Raw genomic sequence first — 25,961 nt, 5'->3', positions numbered from 1 at the left:
TCATATGCACTATGTCATTTATTGTCACGTTCCTCATGAAACAGGGGCAGGAATGGGGAGAGGGGAGCCTCTGGGCAGAGAGGAGGAAGGGAGCGGGCAGCCTGCCCTTCCTCCAGGCTGGTGACCATGGGGGCTCGGGCATCAGTGGGATTCCCTTAGATGCAAGCACAGTGCTGGGTGAGAAGGTTGGGCACCATCTCATACTTAAAAGAGTAACCTCCATCCGAGGTGGTGCGGACAGGTAGGGGCCTCATGGTCCCCGGGAGGGCAGCGCAACAGGCCTGGGCCCCTGGCACCAGAGAGAGGGGCTGGAAAGGGGTAGGGGGCACCCCGGGGACCGGCAGGGGCAGGTCCTGTAGGGTGGGCAGCCCACACCCCCCGTGACAGTAGTAGAAGATGAAACTAGGAGGGTGCACGATCCACCGGTCCCAGCCCAGCTCCTGGAAAGAGATATTGAGGGCGGCTCTGTGGCAGTCGGCATGGGCGGCGGGCTCCTCTGGAGGCCTCTGCAGCAGGCGCAGCGCAGCAGGAGACCAAGGCCAGGGCAGGGGGGGCGTGGAGCGCCGGGCCCTCTCCCCTCCACTGGGCGGCTTGGCCCGTGTGTGGGCCACCAGGAAGGGGGTGGCTTCGGGCCGGGCGGAGCAGGAACAGAGAGGACAACGCAGCAGGAGCGCCAGGACAGGATGGGTCAGCAGAGGGAAGGCGGAGGTGGCCAGGTGCAGGACAGCCCAGCGAGGGGGTGCCTGGCCCAGCGACATGGGCACAGGCGTGGGACCCCTGGATGTCAGTACCAGCAGGCCGAGCAGGGGCTCAGAGCTATTGGTGGCAGTGGTCTCCTGTCTGTCCAGTCCTGTATGGAACCACAGCTGGGCCGAAGTCACCTGGCGGCTGCGTGTGTGCTGGGATGGCCGGAACACATACGTGAAGAGGCCCTCCTCAGCCTCTCCAGCATCTGGCTCATCCCCACAGCTGGCACCTGCAGAGGGCAGAGGGAAGGGAAAGGGCAGCCCCCACCGGCAAAACCTGGAACCCCTCTCCCTCAGCAGGAGGGATCTGGCTGCCACTCATGAGCCTGCTAGGTGCCACACGAAGTCTTCAGGGAACTGACGGAGGCCCCCCATGTGTTCAGTTCCATTCAGTTCAGTCGTTCAGTCGCTCATTTGTGTCCGACTGTTTACGACCCCATGGACTGCAGCACACCAGGCCTCCCTGTCCATCACCAACTTCTGGAGTTTACTCAAACTCATGTCCATTGGATCAGTGATGCCCTCCAACCATCTCATCCTCTGTCGTCCCCTTCTCCTCCCACCTTCAGTCTTTCCCAGCATCAGGGTCTTTTCAAATGAGTCAGCTCTTCACATCAGGTAGCCAAAGTATTGGAGTTTCAGCTTCAGCATCAGTCCTTCCAATGAATATTCAGGACTGATTTCCTTTAGGAAAATCCCCATGTGTTACTTCAGTATTAAAAGACTTCAAAAATGCCAGCCACTGCCAACTTCTCTCTGAAGTGGTTTTACCAATTAATATTCCCATCAGTGATGTGTAAGATGCCGTGCACTCTCTCCCTTCACCATTGCTTAGAATTGTTTGTTTCTACTTAAATTTTTATCTGATACTATGAAATGGTACCTTGAACGCTGTGTACACAGGCATTTGTTATATTACTCATGTCAGAAATACTGCATGAGAAATTCTTTAATTCACTTTAAAAAGGTTAACACCAAGAAGGAAGAGGAAGGGGGTGGGGAGGAGGAGAAAGGATTCAGCTCAGAATCAAGGACAGTGCTTTCTAAGAAAATGCAGTTGGCATCCTTACCCTGACAAGTATATAAACTGCATCAAACAGTCACAAACAGCACAAGTTAAAGAACTAGCAATTGGGGCTGTACTGTTATGTGGAACATCTCATTATAAACCTCACAACAACTGATCCATTTTGCAGATGAGAAGTGTTAGTCGCTCAGTCATGTCTGACTCTTTGTGACCCCATCTACCAGGCTCTTCTGTCCATGGGATTCTCCAGGCAAGAATACTGGAGTGGGTTGCTATTCCCTTCTGCAGGGGATCTTCCCGACCCAAGGATCAAACCTGGGTCTCCCACACTGCAGACAAATGTTTAACCATCTGAGCCACCAGGGCAAACTGAACGTTAGAAAGATGAAAAGACATTAAACTAAGTGTCCAGGCTGGGATTCTGCCTGATCCTAAAGCCACACTCACTGTGCTGCCTGGGGCCTGAAGCACAGGGAGCCAGAGCATCCTCTCTGAGAGAAAAGTAAGCCAGGTTACAAAAAGGTCCAGCCAGAGGAGGGCTTTACTCACTGAGTGAGTGCAACTGACTCGGGAGATGAGAAGAGAATTCAAGAGAAGGTAGGTTAGTTTCCCAACTAACTGTTCTCCCGCATCCCTGATATCTTCTCAAGTCTCAGCTGTCTGAGGCTAAAGAAACAATGTTTGGAGCAGGGAGCAAAAAAGCAAAGGGAGGAGGAAAAATGGCAGGAAGGGGTACCCCAGATATCTCTGTCCCTAAACACCGCTGGCCTCCCAGATGACTATCTCACAAATGGCTCCTATGAACCGGGCACTCTGGATACACCATCTCACTCAATCCTGAAAGGTAGGCATTATGGCGCTTTTCACAGATGAGGAGACAAGAGGCTCAGGAAGGTTTAGTAACTGGTCCACTGTTGCAAAGTCAGTTGAGTGTCAGGTCTGGGATTCAACCCCAGACCTGCCTAGCTCCCGAATCCAGGCTACACCACACTCTTTGTCAGAGTCAAGGCGCCAGTACCCCACCCTCATTACCTGCAGCTGGAAAAAGGATGGCCTGGGAGACATCTTGGTCCTCGGGCTCAGAGCCCATGCGCATGAAGCCCCCCACGGCATGCCTTCGAGGCAGACGCCTGACTCCAGGATCTCCACCTTCCCCAGTCACCGGCGGGGGCCCCAAGGCATCCAGGAACAGGGCCCTCACCTTGGCCAGGACAAGTTCCCGGTCCAGCTCCGGCCCATGACAGCCACGCCCGCCCTGAGGGGCCAGCAGGAAGAGGAGCAGCTGAAGCCACATAGCTCACCTGGCCCTGCCCACCAGGAACCCACACCCTGCCCTGTGCCCCTTCTGCCAGGGTCTGCCCAGGGCCTCCCCGCTCCACCCTCCCCATCCCACCACCGCCCTCTTCTACCCTTCTCACCCCAGTCTTCCCCAGCCCTTCCCACGCCCCGCAGTCGAGTTGCCCCTGCCCATGGCATTGAGACCTCCTATCTCTGACGCAGATGTCTGTGGCCCTGAGCCTTATCTCCCACTCCCGCCAGGAATGTGGGGGAGGGGCTGGAGAGGGCTTTCACCCCAAGTGACCTAAACCACACATACAACCCCTCGCCCTCCACACACACAGAATCACACAGAGTCACAACCCAGCACCCAGCACAGAGGTGACACCAGATGGTACAGGAGCCTGTTAACTGGGGGTCTGCCAGGTCTAAAAAGCGTTATTTGTCAGGGAGACAGAGCAAGCCAGCCCCTCGCAGCTTCTGGGGCCCTTTTCAACCCAGCAGCTGCTGGGCCAGTCCTCTCGGGGGAAGCGCCGGGGCGGGGGCTAAAACTGGGGTTAAGGCGGGGGGCAGGGGTCCCGCCTGCTCTAAACTTAGACTGGAGGAGCCGGTCTGGCCTCTTGTCCTCCAGCTGTGTCATCAGAGAATATTTTTGGGATTGGCAGCTGCAGGCTTCTCTGTCACTCAGGCCCGATTTTGGCGGACTGCTGGGGACCTGGCGGCTGGAGGTGGGAGGGAGGAGGGGAGAGAGGCCCTGGCTGTGGGAGGGGGCTGGGAAGGCCGGCTCTCGGGAGCAGGAAGCCAGGCCGCAGGCAGGGGAGGCTGCGGGGCCCCTCGCTGGAGAGGCAAACAGGAAGGACTCCCCCCCTGAGCCCCGGGAATCGCCGCCGCTGCCGCCGCCTCAGAGCCGCAACTCCCGGCGGAGGGTAAGGAGGCGAGCCGGGAGCGGGCGGCCAGCAGAGAGCCCCGCGGGTCCCGGCGCCTAGTCCCCGGCCGCGCCCCGCCTCCCGGGCTCCCGCCGCCGCTCCCGACCTGCCCTTGCGCCGCCGCGATGAAGGCGGGCTCGGGGGATCAGGGGAGCCCCCCGTGCTTCCTGCGCTTCCCGCGGCCCGTGCGGGTGGTAAGTGGCGCGGAGGCCGAGCTCAAGTGCGTGGTGCTGGGCGAGCCGCCGCCCATTGTCGTGTGGGAGAAGGGCGGGCAGCAGCTGGCGGCCTCCGATCGCCTGAGCTTCCCGGTGGACGGCGCCGAGCACTGCCTGCTGCTGAGCGGCGCGCTGCCCACCGACGCTGGGGTCTACGTGTGCCGCGCCCGCAACTCGGCCGGAGAGGCCTACGCGGCGGCCGCCGTCACCGTGCTGGAGCCGCCGGCCCCCGAGCCTGAGCCCCAGCTCGCCGAGCGCCCGCTGCCGCCGCCCGGAGCCGGGGAGGGCGCCCCGGTGTTCCTGACGGGGCCCCGGTCCCAGTGGGTGCTGCGGGGGGCGGAGGTGGTGCTGGAGTGCCAGGTGGGGGGCCTCCCCGCGCCCACGCTCTACTGGGAGAAGGATGGGATGGCGCTGGACGAAGTGTGGGACAGCAGCCACTTCTCCCTCGAGCCGGGCCGCGCGGGCGCGGGCGCGAGCCTGGCGCTTCGCATCCTGGCGGCTCGGCTGCCCGACTCGGGCGTCTACGTGTGCCACGCCCGCAACGCGCACGGCCACGCGCGGGCCGGGGCGCTGCTGCAAGTGCAGCAGCCCCCCGAGAGCCCGCCCGAGGACCCCGACGAGGCCCCCACGCCCGTGGTGGAGCCGCTCAAGTGCGCGCCCAAGACCTTCTGGGTGAACGAGGGCAAGCACGCAAAGTTCCGCTGCTACGTGATGGGCAAGCCGGAGCCTGAGATCGAATGGCACTGGGAGGGCCGCCCGCTGCTCCCCGATCGCCGCCGCCTCATGTACCGCGACCGAGACGGCGGCTTTGTGCTCAAGGTGCTGTACTGCCAGGCCAAGGACCGCGGGCTCTACGTGTGCGCCGCGCGCAACTCGGCGGGCCAGACGCTCAGTGCCGTGCAGTTGCACGTGAAAGGTACCACGGCGCCCCCGGGCGGCCAGGGCCTGGGGAGGGGCCTCCAGCGCCCTCTCTGACCCCCCTTACTCCAGCCCCACTCAGTGCCTAGAAGACAGCAAGGAGTAAGGGAGGCTGAATATTAAAATGCCATTTCCCACCTCCCTCCCTCCCATCCCCCAGGGATTCGGGTTTAGTACGTCTCCAAGGTACCTGCTCCAGGAACTTCTTAGCAAGCTCTCCAAATGATTCTGAGGCAGATGGCGGAAAACCACTCTTCCATAAAGGGCTTTAGGGAAGGATTGAATGATTGACCCAGAGGGACCTACAACTCTTGTAGTTCAGTGTTTCTCAGCCTCTTTGTTATTTCACCACCCATTCCCCAGTGGAAACCCCATCGGGGCCCCAGTGTATTATATAAAAGGATCATTTTATGGGTGTAAATTTTTAAATCCAAATTTGTAACATATATTTATAAAGTCAGTCAATGAGAACAAGGGAGCTGTCTTATTAAGCACACACATTTTAACCATTCATAACTGGGTCTAGCTTTTGAGCCCCATGGGGAAATCGTAGCTTCAGGTGTTACCCTGACAAACTCCCGATTCACACCAAAGAGAGAAAACTTGAGGGCAAAAAAATGCCCCCCAATTTTTGACTATTCTGTCATTAGACTGCTTTCCAGGTTTGCAAGAAGAAGGTGAAGGAGAGGAAATTTATATTTCAAAGTTGAGCCCCCAGCGGTGTTTAATAAATGCTTAAATTGCTCATAACTAGAAAAGTCAGGGGTGAAAAACAGGCCAAATTCACATTGGAAGTTAAAGCTTCCCATAATAGGAGTTCATTGCAACTCACGGCATACCTTCACTAGTTATTACCCAACTCTTTCCCTCAGAGAAAAATAGTTGGCAAATCTCCCGAGTCCATCCTGGCACGCAGTCAAGCATGTGGCACCTGTACCACGGGTGGTGGCCTCTTGGGTACAGTTTGATGTGCAGAAACCGGCCAGGCAGAGCTGAACTCTCACCCCCTAAGGACAGAAAAGCCCAGGATGAAGGCCAAGATTCCCAGAGCCAAGTGATAAGACAGACGTGTTCCCCTAGCAGTCCAAGTGACCCCACTGGCCGTTTCTGTTATCATGCTTTCTTTTTGTAAAATGCAGTTTTAAAAGTGGTTGAAGTACTTTCAAAATGAAGTTCAACTCAAACCCTTGCAGAATTGTGTGTGGTGCCCATGAGGGTCCCCGCCAAACATTTTGAAAATCCCTGATAATGGCCCAAGCCCCTCCATCCCTTTCTCTGCTTTACAAATAAACTGCGGCCCAGCATCATGAAAATGGCCTCGGTCAAGGTGATGTGTTAGGCTCAACGAGAATTCGGGTCATCTGACTTCCCTTCTGAGGGTTTCTCTGAGTATACAACGACACTAGCTCTGGGAGAAGAGCAAATGGCCCGAGCTACCCTGGGTTTAGGCAGTGGGTGACAGAGGAGGGTCTTTCTCCCGGTCGGTCGGGGCCTTCTCCAGAGCCGTCTCTGGTCTCGCCCTTCTCCACAGAGCCCCGCCTCCGCTTCTCCAGGCCGCTGCAGGACGTGGAGGGCCGGGAGCATGGAATTGCGGTGCTGGAGTGTAAAGTGCCCAACTCACGCATTCCCACCGCCTGGTTCCGCGAGGACCAGCGGCTGCTGCCCTGCCGCAAGTACGAGCAGATCGAGGAGGGCACGGTCCGCCGCCTCATCATCCACAGGCTGAAGGCGGACGACGACGGCGTCTACCTGTGCGAGATGCGCGGCCGTGTGCGCACCGTGGCCAACGTGACGGTCAAAGGTCGGCTGGCCAGTGGCGGGGGCTGGGGGAGACCGAGACAGAGGCCCGCCGGTGCCCAGTCCACGGGCTCATAATCTCCCACCCGTGTCTCAGGGCCCATCCTGAAGCGGCTGCCTCGGAAGCTCGACGTTTTTGAGGGCGAAAACGCGGTGCTGCTGGTGGAGACTCGCGAGGCTGGGATGGAGGGACGCTGGAGTCGCGACGGAGAGGACCTGCCGGCCACCTGCCAGAGCAGCTCAGGCCACATGCACGCCCTGGTCCTTCCAGGGGTCACCCGAGAAGATGCCGGGGAGGTCACCTTCAGTCTGGGCAACTCCCGGACCACCACTCTGCTTAGAGTCAAATGTGAGGGCCCCAAAGCCTCTAGGCAGCCTCCTCAAGGGCTGGACAGAACGGTCAGGACAGAAGGGTGACCAGATGACAGAGTCTGGGTTGGCAAAGTTGACTTTAGGTTGCAGGGCTGTGGGAGGCTGGAACAGGGCTCAGATGCAAACCCTGCCTCTGTCTCAGGCATCAAGCACAGTCCCCCGGGACCCCCAGTGTTGGCCGAGATGTTCAAGGGCCACAGGAACACGGTCCTGCTCACCTGGAAGCCTCCGGACCCCACCCCCGAGACCCCCTTCATCTACCGGCTGGAGCGGCAGGAGGTGGGCTCGGAAGACTGGGTACAGTGCTTCAGCATTGAGAAAGCCGGGGCCGTGGAGGTTCCCGGGGACTGCGTGCCTACCGAAGGCGACTACCGCTTCCGAGTCTGCACTGTCAGCGAACACGGCCGCAGCCCCCACGTGGTGTTCCACGGGTCTGCTCACCTGGGTGAGTCAGTCCTGTCAGCCCAGGCTATCAGTGGCTATACCTGAAGTCGTGCCCTCCCCATCACCCTTCCTCCCTTCCCCTGGGCTCCCCGCTCTCTCTTGCTATATGCCATCTAGCTGCCAGTCTCTGCCCTCTGCCAGCCGCCTGGTTCTGATGGCCATGCTCTGTCCCCCTCTCAGTGCCCACAGCTCGCCTGGTGGCTGGTCTGGAGGAGGTACAGGTGTATGATGGGGAAGACGCCGTCTTCTCCCTGGATCTCTCCACCGTCATCCAGGGCACCTGGTTCCTTAACGGGGAGGAGCTCAAGAGTAACGAGCCAGAGGGCCAGGTGGGGCCCGGGCCCCTGCGGTACCGGGTGGAACAGCGTGGCCTGCAGCACAGGCTCATCCTGCAGGCCGTCCGGCATCAGGACAGCGGGGCCCTGATCGGCTTCAGCTGCCCAGGTGTGCAGGACTCAGCCGCACTCACCATCCAAGGTTAGTACTGGTGGGGACCACGGTGGGCAGATAGGGTCAAGACGTAGAAATCCCATTAGCAAAATGAGGCACACGCTGTTCATGCTTCTCACATCTGAGCCAGGAGTCAGGAGCATCCTAGGTGAGCTCAGATAGAGCACTCAGGGATCCAGAAGTCCAATTTCAACCCGTGCTTAGTCGCTCAGTCATGTCCGACTCTGCAACCCTGCCAGGCTTCTCTGTCCATGGGATTCTCCAGGCAAGAATACTGGAGTGGGCTGCCATGCCTTCCTCCAGGAGATCTTCCCAACCCAGGGATCAAACCCAGGTCTCCTGCATTGCAGGCGGCTTCTTTACCGTCTGAGCCACCAGAGAAGCCCGTATAGGGGACTCCTTGTTATTTTCACCAGCATCATATCCAAATTCTCTAGGGGTACTTTGTGGTTTGCAGAATTCTGTCATGTTTGTCATCTTAAAGACACAGACCGTGGCCCCTAGTCCCTGACCACTTCCTGCCCTACTGTGTGATGGCTAACACTATCTGAGTCACTTCCTGTGTGCCAGGCACAATCCTAATTGCTTTACATATATTAATTAGCACAGACCTCTCAACAGCCCTAAATCTTCCCTAGTGGCTCAGATGGTAAAGCGTCTGCCTGCAATGAGGGAGACCCGGGTTCAATCCCTGGGTCGGGAAGATCTCCTGGAGAAGGAAATGGCAACCCACTCCAGTATTCTTGCCTGGAAAATCCCATGGACAAAGGAGCCTGGTGGACTACAGCCCATGGGGTCGCAAAGAGTTGGACATGACTAAGCGACTTCACTTTCACTTCTTTCACTTTCTCAACAGCTCTACAGGATGTGTTCTTTTGTCATCCCATTTTACAGATGGGGAAACAGACACAGGTTCAGTGACTTGCCCAAAGTCACAAAACTGATAAGTGCTAGTGCTGGATTGTGAACGCAGGTGGTCTGGCTGCAGTATCGCACTCTGCCGCTCTGAAGAAAGAGGAGAAGAGAGGGAATGAGGCCTCCCTGAGGATGACAGTTCTTGGCAGGAGTCTGAAAGTTCAGGGAACGCACTGGCATTTGCTATTGCACCATTGCTGGAATTTGTAAGGCCAGTCACAGAATTCCTCAGTGTCCACGCACAGGGCCTGGAGGCAGTTAGCCAGCGGCAGCCCAGGAGGAGGACAAAGTAAGAAATAACCACAAAGAGAGCAGCATTTCTAAAATACAACCCAGGTTCAGACGGTAAAGAATCTATCTGCAATGCAGGAGCCCTGGGTTCAATCCCTAGGTTGGGAAGAACCCCTGGAGAAAGAAATGGCAACCCACTCCTTCTTGCCTGGAGAATTCCATGGACAGATTAGCCTGGCAAGCTACAGTCCATGGGGGTCTCAAAGAGTCAGACACACAACTGAGCGACTAATACTTTCACTTTCTTTCACTAACATTGGGCTTCCCTGGTGATTTAGGCTGTAAAGAATCTGCCCCCAATGCTGGAGACCTGGATTCCATCAGGTCAGGAAGAGTCAGGAAGCTCCCTTGGAGAAGGGGATGGCAACCCACTCCAGCATTCTTTCCTGGAGAAGTCCATGGGGTTGCAAAGAATCAGACAAAGCTGAGTGACTAACACTTTCACCAACGTCAGAGTCATGCTGAGGGCTAGTTTATAATGCAGATTCTTTGACCCTTGCATGCTGGGGCGGGGGGAGGGGCAAAGCCTAGGAATCTGCATTTTCGGTAGGCTCTCTGGGAATTCTTATGCACACTAAAACCACTGGTCTTGAGAGTTGGTGTGTAAGTGCAAAATGAATTTTTAAAACCAACAAATGCATCACGACAGTCGTCTGGCCTGATGTGCCCAGCCCCCTCCCCCAGCACATGCCCTGCAGTGGGGTGCTCACTGGGTAAGTAGAGCACAACCAGGGCACTACCCATGACCACACCTCTCCCCACACAGAGAGTCCTGTGCACATCCTGAGCCCCCAGGACAAGGTGTCGCTGACCTTCACGACCTCCGATCGGGTAGTACTGACCTGTGAGCTCTCCCGGGTGGACTTCCCAGCGAGCTGGTACAAGGATGGGCAGCAGGTGGACGAGAGCGAGTCACTGGTGGTGAAGATGGACGGGCGCAAACACCGCCTGATCCTGCCCGAGGCCCAGGTCCAGGACAGTGGCGAGTTCGAGTGCAGGACAGAAGGTGTCTCAGCCTTCTTCAGCGTCACCGTCCAAGGTCAGGGAACGAGGCAGCCTAGGCTCCCCCAGCCGAGGCTGACCCAGGGAGCTGTACCCAACCTACCCCACCCCCTGCTCTGCCCGCTTTGACGAGCCCTTCCAGGGAGGGCCTCACGGGCCAGGGGACATGTTGCGGATCACGCTGCCCCCACACCACCCTCCAGCACATTGGCCCTCATGTACCCTCTGCCGGGAGGGATGTGAGGGGGCCTCAAATCAGTGAAGGGCAGGGGAGGTGGGAGCTAACATTTGTTAGGCACCTGCTAGCCAAGGCCTGTGCTGGATACTTGAAATGTACCCTTTCATTCAACATTCAAGGCTACACAAGAGCCAGTATATCTCCACTCATGGATGAAGTAGCAGAGACTCAGAGAGGTTATGCAAGTTCCTCATAATCACACAGCCAGCAACTACGCTAGCTGGGTTCACACCCAGGACTGTTTATCCCATGCCGCAGGAGGTCAGAGTCAAAGGAAATCTTTAGGTGCAGTGGTACAGAGGTTCTTGGAAACCAGTCCATGTTCTGGCTGCTTCAGAGACTAATAACAGGAAACCTGTTATTAGTGCATAGCCCCTCCTCACCCCCCACCCCCGCCCCAGGCCTCCAGAGCCCGAATACCCAGGACAGAGCTTTGAGGTCCTCTCTAGGAGGACAACTCTGGAACCATTGAACCAGCTCAGTTTTCTCACTTTGAGTGGAAATCCTGTTACAGCCCCATTGCCAAAAGGTCCTCTGCCCCTGCATGAATGTACCCTGTGATAGGGAACTCACTACCTGTAGGGGGTGTTGCCCCAGGGTGACAGCACTGAGTAGTTCCCACCTCCCACCTCCTCCCTGTCCTGGGGCCAACCCACTGGGGGCTTCCTGGTAAAAGCAGCAGCAAGCAATGACCTCCTCTCAGCCTAGACAAAGGCCCTCTGTGTCCCCACCCAGCACCCTCGGATCCTCTGGGGACTAACAGGCCTGTGCACAGGATCGGCGATACTGATCTGTGACACCTCACCCACCACACCCTTAGTACTTAGTTCTGGGTCATTGCCCCAGAACGCCACCATGGACTCGGGTGTTCTGTGTGAGTGTCGGTGTGACCCCATCTCTGCTCCCCCAGACCCCCCAGTGCACATCGTGGCCCCCCGGGAGCATGTGTTTGTGCACGCCATAACCTCTGAGTGTGTCATGCTGACCTGTGAGGTGGACCGGGAGGACGCCCCCGTGCACTGGTTCAAGGACGGGCAGGAGGTGGAGGAGAGCGACTTTGTGCTGCTGGAGAGTGAAGGGCCCCACCACCGCCTCGTGCTGCCTTCCGCCCAACCTTCCATCGGGGGCGAGTTCCAGTGCGTCGCTGGCGATGAGCGCGCCTACTTCACTGTGACCATCACAGGTGGGGCTCCAGGCAGGCCATGGGATGGGGCAGCTGTGCCTTGCTTGGACAGCCGGCACACTCCTGGGCCACCATTCCCAGCCCCCTCAGCCGATCACACCCCACCCCTTCCCCCCAACCCATGGTCTGCACACTGAGGTTCAGCCACTGCAGAACATGCATTGTCCTTAGTGCACTAGTCACAGCTACATGGCAGAGGGAAGCCCACCTTCTCTGTTCTCCTGAAGGCCCTCCGAGAGGAGCCTTAGGGATGGTAGTGTGGGGTGAGGAGACCCAAGCACTAGAGGGGTTAAAGGTCTCCTGTGGGAGACCTCAGCTCCATCTGGGCACCAAACCCTCCTCTCCCCAACCTCACCCTTTGTATAGCCCTGCCCCCATCCGGAGAATAGGGAGAGTTTCCACAGGCGAGGCTGACACCATGGTCCCACCCCTGCTGTGCTTTGTGGTCATGTCACAAGTTAGCTGTGAGTAACCATCTGAGCCGCTGTGAGCCCTGGTCCAAGGGAAGACCCTCTTCTTCAACATGCAGCCCACTTTCTGGGAGTAGGGAACAGGCGTGAACCGGGCAAGGTGGCTGGGCACCTCAGCCCCAGCCCCAGATGCCCAGCCATGGCTGTCGTGTCCTGCAGACGTCTCCTCGTGGATCGTGTACCCCAGTGGCAAGGTGTACGTGGCGGCCGTGCGCCTGGAGCGCGTGGTGCTGACCTGCGAGCTGTGCCGGCCCTGGGCCGAGGTACGCTGGACCAAGGACGGTGAGGAGGTGGTGGAGAGTCCCACGCTGCTCCTACAGAAGGAGGACGCGGTGCGCCGCCTGGTGCTGCCCGCTGTTCAGCTGGAGGACTCGGGCGAGTACTTGTGTGAGATCGATGACGAATCCGCCTCATTCACAGTCACCGTCACAGGTGTGGGCCCATCCCCCGTCCCCGGGGTCACCAGAGGACTGCCCTGAGCCCTTGGGGAGCTGGCCACATAGCCCCTAGCTAGCACATGGGGGAGGGAGGCTGTAGGTGCATGAACTGGTGGTGAGGGGGGTGGTCCCTGCCCAGAAGACCCCGGGGTCACTGTTGGAGGAAGCAGGCTCCTCCCCAGCACCCAAGCCAGGAATAGCTGTGCTCCACCAGCTCACTTACTGAGCAGTTTATATGTGTCAGGCGCTGGGCCAGGTGCTGTGGGTCACTGATGCTTATTGCATATAAGGTCCCTGCTCTCAGACAGCTGCCGGTCTAGCTGGGGGCGAGGTGGGTGCAGCCGTTAACCAGGGGTCGCAAACCGGCAGTCCCTCAGGCCCCATACAGCCCACAGGTGTGTTGTGTTTGGCCTGCAGAGTCATACCAAAGTCAGGACAGTTCCAATAACAACCCGGAGTTATGCATCCTCTTGAAAAAGCCGAAGACCCGGCGCCTCTGGTCCCGCTTCCCCCCTTGGCGACGAACAGCTGGCGCTGAGTAGCAGCTGCCCCCATAATTTGGGGCCCACATTCCTCTGTCTCACACCCACCCCATCCCCCACTGTTCTTTTTTGCTCCCCTTCCTAAACTGCTTCAGCCTGGCCCCCACGGGCACTTGAGTTTGCGACCCCTGTGTTTAACCAATAAACACGCAAATAAATGTACGGTGACACTTCGTGACAAGTGCTGTGAAGGAAAGAGGGCTCAAGAGAGCCGGACAGGAGGTCAGGGAGGGCCTTGGGGAGAGTCACCATGCCAAGCCAGTCCTGGTCCAGGCTCTGGACACTCAGCAGTTCACAGACACATGTGCGTCCCTGCAGGAGTGGATGGCCTGGCAGGAAAGCCAGACACCTGAAGTCTTAGAGGGAGTGTTGCAGTAAGGCGCAGTGAGAGCTCAGGGCTGGGGCTGCTGACCTGGTTGGCTAGCAGGCAGGAAGTGGCTTCAGAACGGATATTTGGAGCAAGGGCTGAGTTAGCTGAGTGGGGGTCTGGGTTTGGACTGAAGGTCAGGGTTGAAGGTTAAAAGCGGGAAGGCACAGGATGATTACGGAAGTGATGGTTCATTGCTGGAAACTTTGGGGCTGCAGCTCATAGCGCCAATCTCAGTGTGTACCTGAGCAGGGCGGGGAGTGTAAAACCCAGGTGGCTCTGGGTGGCACTGAAGAACCCACTGGCTGCACTGGAGCGACCATCCCGATGCCAGCACCTTCTGGTTGCCCTCCCCACTGACCTGCTCCAGAAACAAGGCTTCAGCCTAGATTTGAGCTACTTAGGGCCCCCCAACTCCCTGCACCCCAGATAGGACAGCTTGAAACACACAAGCCACTACATATTCTGTCCTGTAGTGGCTCCCTTCAACCTCTCCTGCCTCAAGCCCTGGCCAGACATCATGGCTGCAGACACACACATTCCAGCCCATAATTGGCCTCCCCACAAAACACCAGATTCTTCCTAGGAAGTTCGCACAACACACCACCTTGGCTGTGGACCAGGAGAATCAGGTCCGATGCCAAGCTGAGGTCCCATAGCCTTGCAGGCTCCCCAGTCTCATGGCTGCACGCCATCTACACTCCACTGCCTCTATCACCTCCCCCACCACTCAGGGAGCCACACTCCAACATCTCATGGCGCTGCTAGGCCCAGAGAACCAACCTGCATCCCATAGACTGTTAGAACAAGCCCGGTTAGGGAGGCAGAGGCAAGAGCTGGATGTGCACTGGTGGGCATGTCTGTCCATACTCCCCAGTGCAAAGACCTAGACTGGGAAGCTAGCAGTTCCCCAGCCAGCCACAAGGGGGCCGAATGCTGAAGGAGCACTTCCGCGTCTGGGAGACGATTACGGGAGACCTCCAAGGTGCGTAGATGCCTGGGCAGGCCAGCGCTCAGAGCCCTGGTCACCTCCCACATTGACATCGCTCCTTTCTGTGAAAGGCTGACCACTCCAGAGCAGTTAGAGATGAACTTGAATCAGCATTTAACATCCCCAGGGAACTCAGGCTCAGATGCAAATTCATTACTGAGTTTCCTACAAGCCTTAGCTTGGAATCCCTACCACTGCTGGCAGAGTCTGTCAGTTCAGTTCAGTAGCTCAGTTGTGTCCGACTCTTTGTGACCCCATGGACTGCAGCACGCCAGGCTTCCTGGTCCATCACCAACGGCCGGAGCTTGCTCAAACTCATGTCCATCCAGTCGGTGATGCCATCCAACCATCTCATCGTCTGTCATCCCCTTCTCCTCCTGCCTTCAATCTTGCCCAGCATCAGGGTCTTTTCAAATGAGTCCGTTCTTCTTATCAGGTGGCCAAAGTATTAGAGTTTCAGCTTCAACATCAGTCCTTCCAATGAATATTCAGGACTGATTTCCTTTAGGACTGACTGGTTGGGTCTCCTTGCTGTCCAAGGGATTCTCAAAAGTCTTCTCCAACAACACAATTCAAAAGCATCGATTCTTTGGCGCTCAGCTTTCTTTATAGACCAACTCTCACATCCATACATGACTACTGGAAAAACCATAGCCTTGACTAGACGGACCTTTGTTGACAAAGTAATGTCTCTGCCTTAATATGCTGTCTAGGTTGGTCATAACTTTTCTTCCAAGGAGCAACGTCTTTTAATTTCATGGCTGCAGTCACCATCTGCGGTGATTTTGGAGCCCAAGAAAATAAAATCTCTCACTGTTTCCCCTGTTTCCCCATCTATTTCCCATGAAGTGACGGAACTGGATGCCATTACCTTACTTTTCTGAATGTTGAGCTTTAAGCCAACTGTTTCACTCTCCACTTTCACTTTCATCAAGAGGCTCTTTAGTTCTTCGGTTCCTGCCATAAGGGTGGTGTCATCTGCATATATAAGGTTATTAATATTTCTCCCAGCAATCTTGATTCCAGCTTGTGCTTTATCCAGCCTGGAATTTCGCATAATGTATTCTGCATATAAGTTAAATAAGCAGGGTGACAATATACAGCCTTGACGTACTCCTTTCCCAATATGGAACCAGTCTGTTGTTTCATGTCCATTTTTAACTATTGCTGCTTGACCTGCATACAGATTTCTCAGGAAGCAGGTAAGGTGGTCTGGTATTCCCATCTCTTTAAGAATTTTCCACAGTTTGTTGTGATCCACACAGTCAAAGGCTTTGGTGTAGTCAATAAAGCAGAAGTATATGTTTTCTGGAACTCTCTTGCTTTTTCCATGATCCAACAGATTTTGGCAATTTGATCTCTAGTTCCTCTGTCTTTGCAAAATCCAGCTTGAACATCTGGAAGTTCATATTTCATGTACTGTTGAAGCCTGGCTTAGAGAATTTTGAGCATTACTTTACTGGCATGTGAGATGAGTGCAATTGTGCAGTAGTTTGAGCATTCTTTGGCATTGCCTTTCTTTGGGATTGGAATGAAAACTGACCTTTTCCAGTCCTGTGGCCACTGCTGAGTTTTCCAAATTTACTGGCATATGGAGTGCAGCACTTTCATAGCATCATCTTTTAGAATTTGAAATAGCTCAACTGGAATTCCATCACCTTCGCTAGCTTTGTTCATAGTGGTGCTTCCTAAGGCCCACTTGACTTCGCATTCCAGAATGTCTAGCTCTAGGTAAGTGATCACACCATCATGGTTATCTGAGTCATGAATAGTTTTCTTCTGTGTATTCTTGCCACCTCTTCTTATTATCTGCTGCTGCTGTTAGGTCCATACAATTTCTGTCCTTTATCGAGCCCATCTTTGCATGAAAAGTTCCCTTGGCATCTTTAATTTTCTTGAAGAGATTTCTAGTCTTTCCCATTCTATTGTTTTCCTCTATTTGTTTGCACTGATCACTGAGGAAGGTTTTCTTATCTCTCCTTGCTATTCTTTGGAACTCTGTATTCAAATGGGTATATCTTTCCTTTTTCCTTTGCCCTTATTGTTTTCTCAGCTATTTGTAAGGCCTCCTTAGACAACCATTTTGCCTTTTTGCATTTCTTTTTCTTGGGGATGGTCTTGATCACTGCCTTCTGTTCAGTGTTGCAAACCTCCATCCATAGTTCTTCAGGCACTCTGTCTATCAGATCCCATCCCTTGAATCTATTTCTCACTACCACTGTATAGTCATAAGGGATTTGGTTTAGGTCATATCTGAATGGTCTAGTGGTTTTCCCAACTTTCTTCAATTTAAGTCTGAATTTTGCAATAAGGAGCTTCCCTTTATCAAATGGTGGGTTTTCCTCCTGCTCTAGGTAGGTGTAGCCAGCTGTGACCATAAGGAAGTTGCTTAACCACTCTGTGCCTCAGTTTCTTCATCTGGGAAATGAGTTTAAAACAGTACCTACACCCTAGGGTTGCTATCAGGGGGTAAGGTGCTTACAGCTGTCCTGGAACTTTAGCAAGCAATATATAAGTACTTACCAATACTGTTACAGATCTGCCATCCTTATCCACAATCCTAAAACCAAAAAAAAAGAAAGAAAACACTTAAAATCCAAAGGCTTTTTGTATGTTTGGTATTAAAAGTTACTTCTGTAAAACCTGAGCTTAACTCTGGGAAGCTATTTGCACTTTTAAATTACCCTGCTTAGGGTGTATCTCCATATGTTACACTGCAGAGACGTTAATGTGATTGATTATGGGGGGGGTCCACAGTAGGGGCTGAGGAGGAGTATATGCTATATGATAAATGTACCATTTCTAGAATTGGAAGCATTTCTGGATTCTGTAACACCTGTGGCCCCAGGGATTTCAGAGAACAGATTTTGGACCTATTACTATCCTTATCACTCTTAACAATTTGGGGAACCAGGATTTCATGCTGCCGGACAGCTCCAGAGAGGCTGACAGTGAGTCTGACAGCCTGTGGTTGTCCCTACTCTGCAGAACCCCCAGTGCGCATCCTATACCCCCGGGACGAGGTGACCTTGGTGGCCGTGAGCTTGGAGTGTGTGGTGCTGATGTGCGAGCTGTCTTGGGAGGATGCCCCGGTGCGCTGGTACAAGGATGGGCTGGAGGTGGAGGAAAGCGAGGCCCTGGTGCTGGAGAGCGACGGGCCCCGCCGTCGCCTGGTGCTGCCCGCCGCCCAGCCCCAGGATGGGGGCGAGTTCGTATGCGACGCTGGAGACGACTCAGCCTTCTTCACTGTCACGGTCACAGGTGGGCAGTCTCCGAGACCCCCCCAGGGAGGAAGAGAGGCAGGAGGCTGAGGGACAGACACCCACCCCTCCCACTTCCTGCACCTTCAGGGCCCCCACGTGCCACACACAACTTTCCCCCTGTCCAGCCTTCCCTCCTCTCCCAGCCTCCTCATTCTCAGCCATCAGAGAGCCCTGGGTTGCGCAAACCAGGTTGGGACAGTGGCCAGAGGCCTGGTGAAGAGAGCCCAGCAATCGGGAGTGCTCATTCATTCGTGTATTCAACAAACACTGATCTGCTCAGCATGTTCTGATGCTGAGGGATTCGGTAATGAATGAAGGAGAGAAAACCTGTCTTTACCTTCTTGTGAGAGCAGACAGACAGCAAATAAGGGAAACAGGTGGTTTTTCAGGTGGTGATCGGTTCTTCAGAGGCAAAGCAGGGAAAAGGGACAGGAAATGGAGGGGTAGGGAGGGCTGTGCATTGGGGTTAGATAGATCTGTGAGTGTGGGTCTAGCTCTTTCCGTCCGTGCAACCCTGGGCAAGTCAGTTCCCTATAAAGAGGCTTCAGGTCCTCATCTATAAAGTGAAGGCAGCAATAGGGAGTGTCAGGAGTAGCTGAGAAAAGAACTGTAGTGTCCTCAGCATGACACCTGGCACACAGTAAGTGCCCACGATTGTAGGTGGTACCATTTCCCAAGAGCTGCTCTGCAAAGGGAGAGGACTGAGAAGCCAGTGGTCAGTCAGGTGGAAGCCGAGCCCACCCACTTCTCTCTCTGTTCGCCCACCAGCTCCTCCAGAGAGGATTGTGCACCCAGCAGCCCGCTCCCTGGACCTGCAGTTCAGGGCTCCGGGGCGCGTGGAGCTGCGTTGCGAGGTGGCCCCGGCTGGGTCCCAGGTGCGCTGGTACAAGGATGGGCTGGAGGTGGAAGCATCAGAAGCCCTGCAGCTGGGTGCTGAGGGGCCCACCCGCACCCTGACCCTGCCCCATGCCCAGCCCGAGGATGCCGGGGAGTATGTGTGTGAGACTCGCGATGAAGCCGTCACCTTCAACGTCAGCCTGGCTGGTGGGTGCTCCTGGCCAGCCCGGGTCTGGGAGGCGGGAGCAGGGGGCATCACTGAGCTGACACACCCACTCTCTGTCCAGAGCCCCCTGTCCAGTTCCTTGCCCCAGAGGCAGCCCCTGGCCCGCTCTGCGTGGCTCCCGGGGAGCCGGTGGTGCTGAGCTGTGAACTGTCCAGGGCTGGTGCCCTGGTCTTCTGGAGCCATAATGGGAAGCCGGTGCAGACAGGCGAGGGCCTGGAGCTCCGAGCCGAAGGACCCCGCCGCGTCCTCTGCATCCGGGCTGCAGACCTGGCTCACGCGGGCCTCTACACCTGCCAGTGTGGGGCAGCACCGGGGGCCCCCAGCCTCAGCTTCACCGTCCAAGTGGCTGGTGAGTATAGCCCCGGGCAGGAAACCTGAGAGTCTCGCCCCTAAACCCTTGAGTCTTCCCCCTCTCTAGTGCACCCAGCCCCCAGCCCCTGCCCCACGGCTCTCAGTCCCTCTCCCCATCTGGCCTCCCACCCCCCTCCTCCCCAGCCCTTGACCCATTCCCTCCCAATGACCCCCAGCCCTGACCCCACAGAGCCCCCCGTGCGGGTGGTGGCCCCCGAGGCAGCCCAGACGAGGGTTCGCAGCACCCCAGGCGGGGACCTAGAGCTGGCGGTGCGCCTCTCCGGGCCAGGGGGCCCTGTGCGCTGGTACAAAGACGGGGAGCGCCTGGCCAGCCAGGGGCGGGTGCAGCTGGAACAGGACGGGGCAAGGCAGGTGCTGCGGGTGCGGGGGGCACGGAGCAGGGACGCTGGGGAGTACCTGTGCGACACGCCCCAGGACAGCCGCATCTTCCTCGTCAGCGTGGAAGGTAACAGTGTCGTCCTCACTCCCCTGGGGCCCCGGCCCCCCCACCAAGGGCCTCATGCCCCCCCCACCATTCACCCCCACCCACCTCTCTGCCCACCAATGCATGCACAGCTATCACATGGATGAGGGCTCAGGGCTCCCCTTTCCAGGAATCCTCAAAAAGGAGGGGCAGAGGGCTCTGGAGTCTACCCTCCAGGTTCCAGTCTCGAATCTCCTTCCCAGTAGTTGTGTGACACACTGGCAAGTTGCTTAAACTGTCTGAGCCCCGGGTCCCAAGGAGGAGGATAGCGTTTGTCCTATAGGGCTGTTGTGACAGTTAAATGAGATTGACAGGGTCTGTCCTAAATGATCTATCTTTATTAGGGAGTCAGAGAGGTGGGTGCCCAGCCAGCATGGAGATGAGGTGGTGAGGAGTGACAGGCAGGGAGTTGACATCTTGTCCTTCAAAACAGCTCATGACTGACACACAGCTGGTCCTCGGGAAGATTCTGTTTAATAACTGGGGGATGAAGGCCTGTTTCTGGGGATGAGGAGGGGCTGAGGAGGGCAACGGTGGAAAGACCCAGCCCCCCTCACTGTCTGATCCTGCCCTCCGCCCCCAGAACCCCCACTGGTGAAGCTGGTCTCGGAGCTGACGCCTCTCACTGTCCACGAGGGGGATGATGCCACGTTCCGATGTGAAGTTTCCCCACCAGACGCCGACATCACTTGGCTGCGCAATGGGGTCGTTATCACTCCAGGGCCCCAGCTAGAGACGACCCAGAATGGGTCAAGCCGCACGTTGACCGTGCGAAGCTGCCGGCTTGAGGATGCAGGGACCGTGACTGCCCGAGCCGGGGGCACGTCCACGAGTGCCCGGCTGCACGTTCGAGGTTCGGTCCTGATGGAGACGAAACAAGTCCTGTTCCTGAACCTGTTCTCCCAGCCCTGGCCCTGGCAGGAGACCAGTCCCTGAGAAGAGGGAGCTGGGGTTCGGCCCACCAGGCTCCATGGTCCGCTCTCTCTTCCTGCCCAGAAACGGAGCTGCTGTTCTTGCGGCGGCTGCAGGATGTGCGAGCGGAGGAAGGCCAGGACGTGTGCCTCGAAGTGGAGACCGGCCGCGTGGGGGCAGCAGGGGCTGTGCGCTGGGTGCGAGGTGGGGCGCCCCTGCCCCCTGACTCCCGCCTGTCCACAGCCCAGGATGGCCACGTCTTCCGCCTCTTCATCCACAGCGTCGTGCTGGCCGACCAGGGCACCTACGGCTGCGAGAGCCACCACGACCGCACCCTGGCCCGGCTCAGCGTGAGGCGTGAGTGCCCCATCCTCTCCTAACGCCTCCCTTTCCCCACAGTGCAGCCTCTCCTGGCTGGCCCAGGGCCCCTCAGACCTCCCACACACACACCAAAGTGCCCCTTGCCAAAAAGGCAAGGTCAGCCCTGGCTGACCCCCAGGAGCGTGACCCGAAGCAGCCTGCCCAAAACAATACTTTTCTTTCTCTACTGTTTTCTATTTACCGTAGAAGTACCTGTGGATTTTGGTTTCCATTTCATATGTCCAAGTTGGCTTTGCTATAAACATAAATATTATACTCCAGAAAGACTTGCCATATTCATCCTTCAGTTACCTGCCCCAGGATATACAAGCCCATCTGAGAAGCAGGGATGGTTGGCAATAGCACCCTTACCCCCAAGATGGAGCCCTCTATCAACTGTATGACCTCAGGCAAATTACTTAACCTCTCTGAGCCAAGTTTTCTTTTAAAAAGGGTCTTTGAGAACCTTAATCAGGATAATATGAGAAATACCCACACAGAACTTGGTAAATGGTTGTTGGTGGGGATGTGTATTCTCTTCTGATTTATTTCATTCATTCAATCACAATAAACCCATGCCTCAAGGCTATTAACCTCATACAGTTGGGGAAACTGAGGCCCAGGGAGTTAAAGCAGTTTGCCAAAGGTTCCATAGCAAACTATGTGGCAGAATTGGAGTCTAGTCCTGATGTGTCTGACTTTAAATTCTGGGCTCCTTCCAGTGTCACAGCACCCTTCACCCCAACTCCTCACCCCTCCAACCACACATCATCCCCTTCATGTGTCCCCTTCTCCTAACCCCAGTAAGCCCCTCTCTCCACCCACATCTGGCTGGTTTCACTCCCTTCTTCCTGCTCCCTGGTTCTGAACTTTGTTCATAGGGCCTTACTAGATTAGGGGTTAGAGGCAGACAGAGCCAAGGGGTGTGTGGGGCTCCCAAAAGCCCTGCCCAGATGTGGAGGGCCTCATTTCCCCCTCTTTCCCCATCTCCCCCGACTAGCAAAGCAGCTAAGGGTGCTTCGACCTCTGGAGGATGTGACCATCATCGAGGGGGGCAATGCCACCTTCCAGCTGGAGCTGTCCCAGGAGGGGGTGACTGGGGAATGGGCCCGGGGTGGAGTCCGGCTGCAGCCGGGGCCCAAGTGCCAAATTCAGGCCGAGGGCCCCACTCACCACCTGGTCCTCAGCGGCCTGGGCCTGGCCGACTCGGGCTGCATCTCCTTCACTGCGGATACACTGCGCTGTGCAGCCAGACTCACCGTGAGAGGTGTGGCTTCTAGGACTGCTGCCTGCTTGCTGACTGCTCCGATGTGATTCCACTGACCCCACTACCCGTGTGGCTCCCACTGACCTCCCTACAGAGTGTGACGCCCTGACTTGCCACATGTGGCCCTGGTGACTGCCCTGCCTGTGTGAGCCCACTGGCTACCACTGGCTGCTACAGCTCTCTCTGCCTGCCTGAGTGTGGTCCTTTAACCACTAACCCCCAACAGTGCCAAAGAGTGATTCCATGGGCAACTCCGCTTCAGTGACCCCTTGCTTGCAGCCCTGGTGTGTTCCCCAGAGATCTACTCTGGGGTCCCCCCATTGCTCCTCTGAACCCGTGGTGTCCCTCACTGGCCAGTGTCTCCTGTCCATTCCAGCCATTGTGACCATGCCTGCCTATGGGTGACTCTAGTGGCATCTCTGGCTCCAGCTTCTCCCATGCCCCTCTGGCCCCACCATGTTCCCCACTGACCACCTTAAATGTGACCCATTCCCAGCTGGCCATTCCTGCCCTGTTGACCCCTCTGATTTCACTGTGTCCCCCACTGATCAGCATCCCCTTTGGACCCCTTGTTCCAGCATGCCCCCCACTCACCGGTGGCCTCTGTTGATCACCTTGTCTCAATGTGCCCATCAGTGACCCCTGTGTCCAAGTGTGCCCTCCTTCTCCCACTCCCAGAGGCCCCAGTGACCATTGTGCGGGGGCTCCAGGACCTTGAAGTGACCGAGGGCGACACAGCTACATTTGAGTGCACACTTTCGCAGGCCCTGGCTGATGTCACCTGGGAGAAGGTCAGAGCCCAGTCCCAGCCCAGCCCACCTCAGCATCATGAGAACAGTTAACAATGCCCCAACAGAAAGAACTGCTACTCAGTAAGCCATGTGCCTGGCATGTGCTAAGGTTTACTTTACATTTAAGCCTCTAACCTTACAGCAGCCGGATGAGGCAGGTCTTCTGATCTCCTTGTTATCGCTAAGGAGACTGATGTTCAGTGGGGTGAAGTACTGCCCCAGGGCAGACAGAGTTCATATTTGAATCCAGGTTTCCTGATTCCAGAATCCACACACATGGCTGACATGATTGGTACATGACTCTCGGCTTCCCGCGACCGTGGCGCCCGTTCTCAGACCAAATGTCCCCAAAGGGTGACACCGTCACAATGAGACTCCTGGCGCGGCCCGGAAGGCGCGGGTGGGCCCTACCCCGCAGCATAAGCGTGCCTCGAAAGTGTTTGGTATCAACAGAGGGCCCCGCCGCCTACCAGGGCCGGGGCAGCTTGTGCCTGGCAGAGTTTTCACCCCGACCCTTTGCAACCCCCGCCCCTAGGACGGGCAGCCGCTCACCCCCAGCGCTCGGCTCAGGCTCCAGGCCCTCGGCACGCGCCGCCTTCTCCAGCTGCGGCGCTGCAGCCCCTTGGACGCAGGGACCTACAGCTGCGTGGTGGGGATGGCCCGAACTGGGCCCGTTCACCTGGTGGTGCGCGGTGGGTACCAGGTGCTGCCCGGGCCGGGCGCTCCTGTGGGTGCTATGGCTGCGGACCGGACCTGCCCGGGGAACTCGCTACGCTGCCTCTAAGGAGGGGGCGTGGCGTGGGCGGGACCTGGTACCGCCCCCTCCGCCCCGCCCTCCTCACGCCCCCTGGCTCCGCCCCAGAGCGCAAGGTGTCTGTCCTCTCTGAGTTGCGGTCCGTGAGCGCCCGGGAAGGCGACGGAGCCACGTTCGAGTGCACCGTGTCGGAGGTCGAGACAGCTGGGAGCTGGGAGCTCGGAGGCCGCCCGCTGAGACCCGGAGGCCGCGTCCGCATCCGACAGGAAGGTCTGCCGACTCTGGCCCCCTCGCTGCCCCATCCCTCCGGCTCAGACAGACCCCGCCCTAAGGCCCACCTCCAGCTCCGACGAATCCCGCCCCGCGGCCCCAGGAGCTGTCTCTCCGCCTCTCCCTGACCTCCAGCTCTTGAGTCCTGGGTCCTGGGCCGCCCCTCTTCCCCCTCGGCATCCCCCTTCTTCCCCGGGACCTACTCTGGCCCCACCCTCATCCCCCCACCCTCTCCAGAGGCGGCTCTGGCCTCGCTAGCGCCTCCTATACCCCCAGGGAAGAAACACATTTTGGTGCTGAGCGAACTGCGCGCCGAGGACGCTGGTGAGGTCCGCTTCCAGGCGGGACCCGCCCAGTCCGTGGCTCAACTGGAGGTGGAGGGTAAGACCTGGGGCAGGGAAGACCAGGAGTGAACACGGTTTCCCCCGGAACTGCCAGGCTGGCGATCGGTCCGACGAAACCTGCCTCCCCAGCACTTCCTCGAGAGACTCTCTGGGGGCGGGTCACAGAGGGCAGTGCGTTTCCTGGGGAAGAGGAGACTTTGGGTTGAAGATAGAGAGAAATGGGCTGGTAGCATAGAGATCTAAGATCAGGAATGGAGGCTAGAGCGGGAAGGAAGATGCGTCTCTCCTGGGGTCCTGCGTGTCCCTATTAACTTAATAAGCCCTCGTTCTCCACCCCCAGCACTGCCTCTGCAGATGCGCCGCCGGCCCCCTCGCGAGAAGACGGTTCTGGTCGGTCGCCGGGCGGTGCTGGAGGTGACAGTGTCCCGGCCGGGGGGTCAAGTGTGCTGGTTGCGGGAAGGGGCCGAGCTGTGCCCGGGAGACAAGTATCAGCTGCGCAGCCACGGCCCCACCCACAGCCTGGTCATCCATGACGTTCGACCTGAGGATCAGGGCACCTACTGCTGCCGGGCCGGCCAAGACAGCGCCTACACACGGCTGCTGGTAGAGGGTGAGTAAAGCTGACTGGGCACAGGTCAATGAGGCGAGCCGGCTGGCCAGGGGTCTCCTAGGAGCTGGTGGGCTGAGACACACCTCCTGCAGGTTTTCCAGGACTTGGGATGGCAAGCTGGTTCTGAGATGTGTTGGAGGTGGGCAGTGGGGAGGCAGGAGATCACACAGCCAGGGCTGAGAAGAGGAAGGAGCCCTGTGGTGTCAACAGGAACCACTTGGTTCAGGGCAGCTGTTCCTCCCTTGCTACATCCCTGCCTGTCTGAGCTTCTCCCTCCCTCCCTCCCGCCTCTGGACCACATTCATCTCTCCTGAACACCCCCATTTGTACCCAAGTTCCTTTCCCTCCAACCTGCTGGCCCTGGGTCTGTGCCCCCACCTGTCCCTCATCCTCTCCTGCTCTCGCCCATGTCAGCAAGCTCCACCTTGGCCTGTGCAGCGGGCTTCTGAGCTAGTCCCATCTCTTTCCTCTTCCACATAGGAGATGCCCCACTCTCCACCTGAATTCCTGCGTTCCCTTCAGATGCCTGCCTTGCCCCACTTCTGACTGACCACCCCTACTCTCCTGCTCCAGCCCTGACAGGCCTAGAAGGGGTGGGTCAGAGGGTGAGGGCTCAGTTCTTCCTGTGTGGGCACCAAGGCTCTGCCAGGGGAGAGGAATGTGGTACCCACTGTCTCCCCAGCCCCACTCATAGTCATTCCTCTGCAGGTAGCTAGGAGGCCAGAACCAGGCCAGGCAGGTGCCCTCAGATAGCCTGGAGGGCACATGCCCTTACCCTGGGAGGGGGTAGGGAGGGAGGGGACCCGAGGTGTTGGGAGACAATAAAAAAGGTACAGCTCCTTTCCTGGCTCTCTGTGTGACATGGGAGGGCAGAACTCGTCTG

The 25,961-nt window shown here is 57.2% G+C and overlaps 2 protein-coding genes across 4 annotated transcripts; one reads left to right on the top strand and one right to left on the bottom strand.

The window, feature by feature from the left end:
- INHA (inhibin subunit alpha) lies at window positions 1-4,225 on the bottom strand. Its single transcript, XM_069574641.1, has 2 exons — window positions 2,806-4,225; window positions 1-976 (listed from the first exon to the last, which is right to left on the bottom strand). Exons 1-2 carry the CDS (start codon window positions 3,065-3,067, stop codon window positions 156-158), a joined length of 1,083 nt encoding a protein of 360 aa, XP_069430742.1. The 5' UTR covers window positions 3,068-4,225; the 3' UTR covers window positions 1-155.
- Window positions 3,674-25,923, top strand: OBSL1 (obscurin like cytoskeletal adaptor 1). 3 transcript variants are annotated; one of them, XM_069574637.1, is made up of 21 exons: window positions 3,834-5,108; window positions 6,642-6,911; window positions 7,005-7,256; window positions 7,422-7,724; window positions 7,904-8,200; window positions 10,146-10,418; window positions 11,530-11,802; window positions 12,432-12,704; window positions 17,598-17,870; window positions 18,641-18,916; window positions 18,997-19,284; window positions 19,477-19,752; window positions 20,354-20,623; window positions 20,767-21,039; window positions 22,043-22,309; window positions 22,988-23,100; window positions 23,636-23,792; window positions 23,963-24,124; window positions 24,401-24,505; window positions 24,809-25,078; window positions 25,559-25,923. In XM_069574637.1, exons 1-21 carry the CDS (start codon window positions 4,103-4,105, stop codon window positions 25,579-25,581), a joined length of 5,700 nt encoding a protein of 1,899 aa, XP_069430738.1. In that variant the 5' UTR covers window positions 3,834-4,102; the 3' UTR covers window positions 25,582-25,923. The 3 variants fall into 3 exon arrangements, with proteins under 3 accessions (XP_069430740.1, XP_069430738.1, XP_069430739.1); XM_069574638.1 differs by lacking the exon at window positions 19,477-19,752; XM_069574639.1 differs by lacking the exons at window positions 17,598-17,870; window positions 18,641-18,916; window positions 18,997-19,284; ... (8 more) ...; window positions 24,809-25,078; window positions 25,559-25,923 and adding an exon at window positions 13,127-13,413 and having other exon boundaries at window positions 3,674-5,108.
- Window positions 25,924-25,961: the final 38 nt, after the last annotated feature.

Source organism: Ovis canadensis, chromosome 2 (assembly GCF_042477335.2).
Source record: "Ovis canadensis isolate MfBH-ARS-UI-01 breed Bighorn chromosome 2, ARS-UI_OviCan_v2, whole genome shotgun sequence".
In the NCBI taxonomy this organism is placed as follows: domain Eukaryota; kingdom Metazoa; phylum Chordata; class Mammalia; order Artiodactyla; family Bovidae; genus Ovis; species Ovis canadensis.
This window is presented reverse-complemented; position numbering and strand designations above follow the sequence as displayed.

What these genes read in the sequence shown, in the direction of transcription:
- INHA (XM_069574641.1), bottom strand. Translation starts at nt 3,067, where the DNA reads ATGTGGCTTCAGCTGCTCCTCTTCCTGCTGGCCCCTCAGGGCGGGCGT. An exon ending in CATCCTTTTTCCAGCTGCAG is followed by an intron (nt 977 to 2,805) that starts GTAATGAGGGTG and finishes TGCCCTCTGCAG; the next exon opens with GTGCCAGCTGTGGGGATGAG.
- OBSL1 (XM_069574637.1), top strand. Translation starts at nt 4,103, where the DNA reads ATGAAGGCGGGCTCGGGGGATCAGGGGAGCCCCCCGTGCTTCCTGCGC. An exon ending in CACTCTGCTTAGAGTCAAAT is followed by an intron (nt 7,257 to 7,421) that starts GTGAGGGCCCCA and finishes CCTCTGTCTCAG; the next exon opens with GCATCAAGCACAGTCCCCCG. An exon ending in ATTCACAGTCACCGTCACAG is followed by an intron (nt 12,705 to 17,597) that starts GTGTGGGCCCAT and finishes CCTACTCTGCAG; the next exon opens with AACCCCCAGTGCGCATCCTA.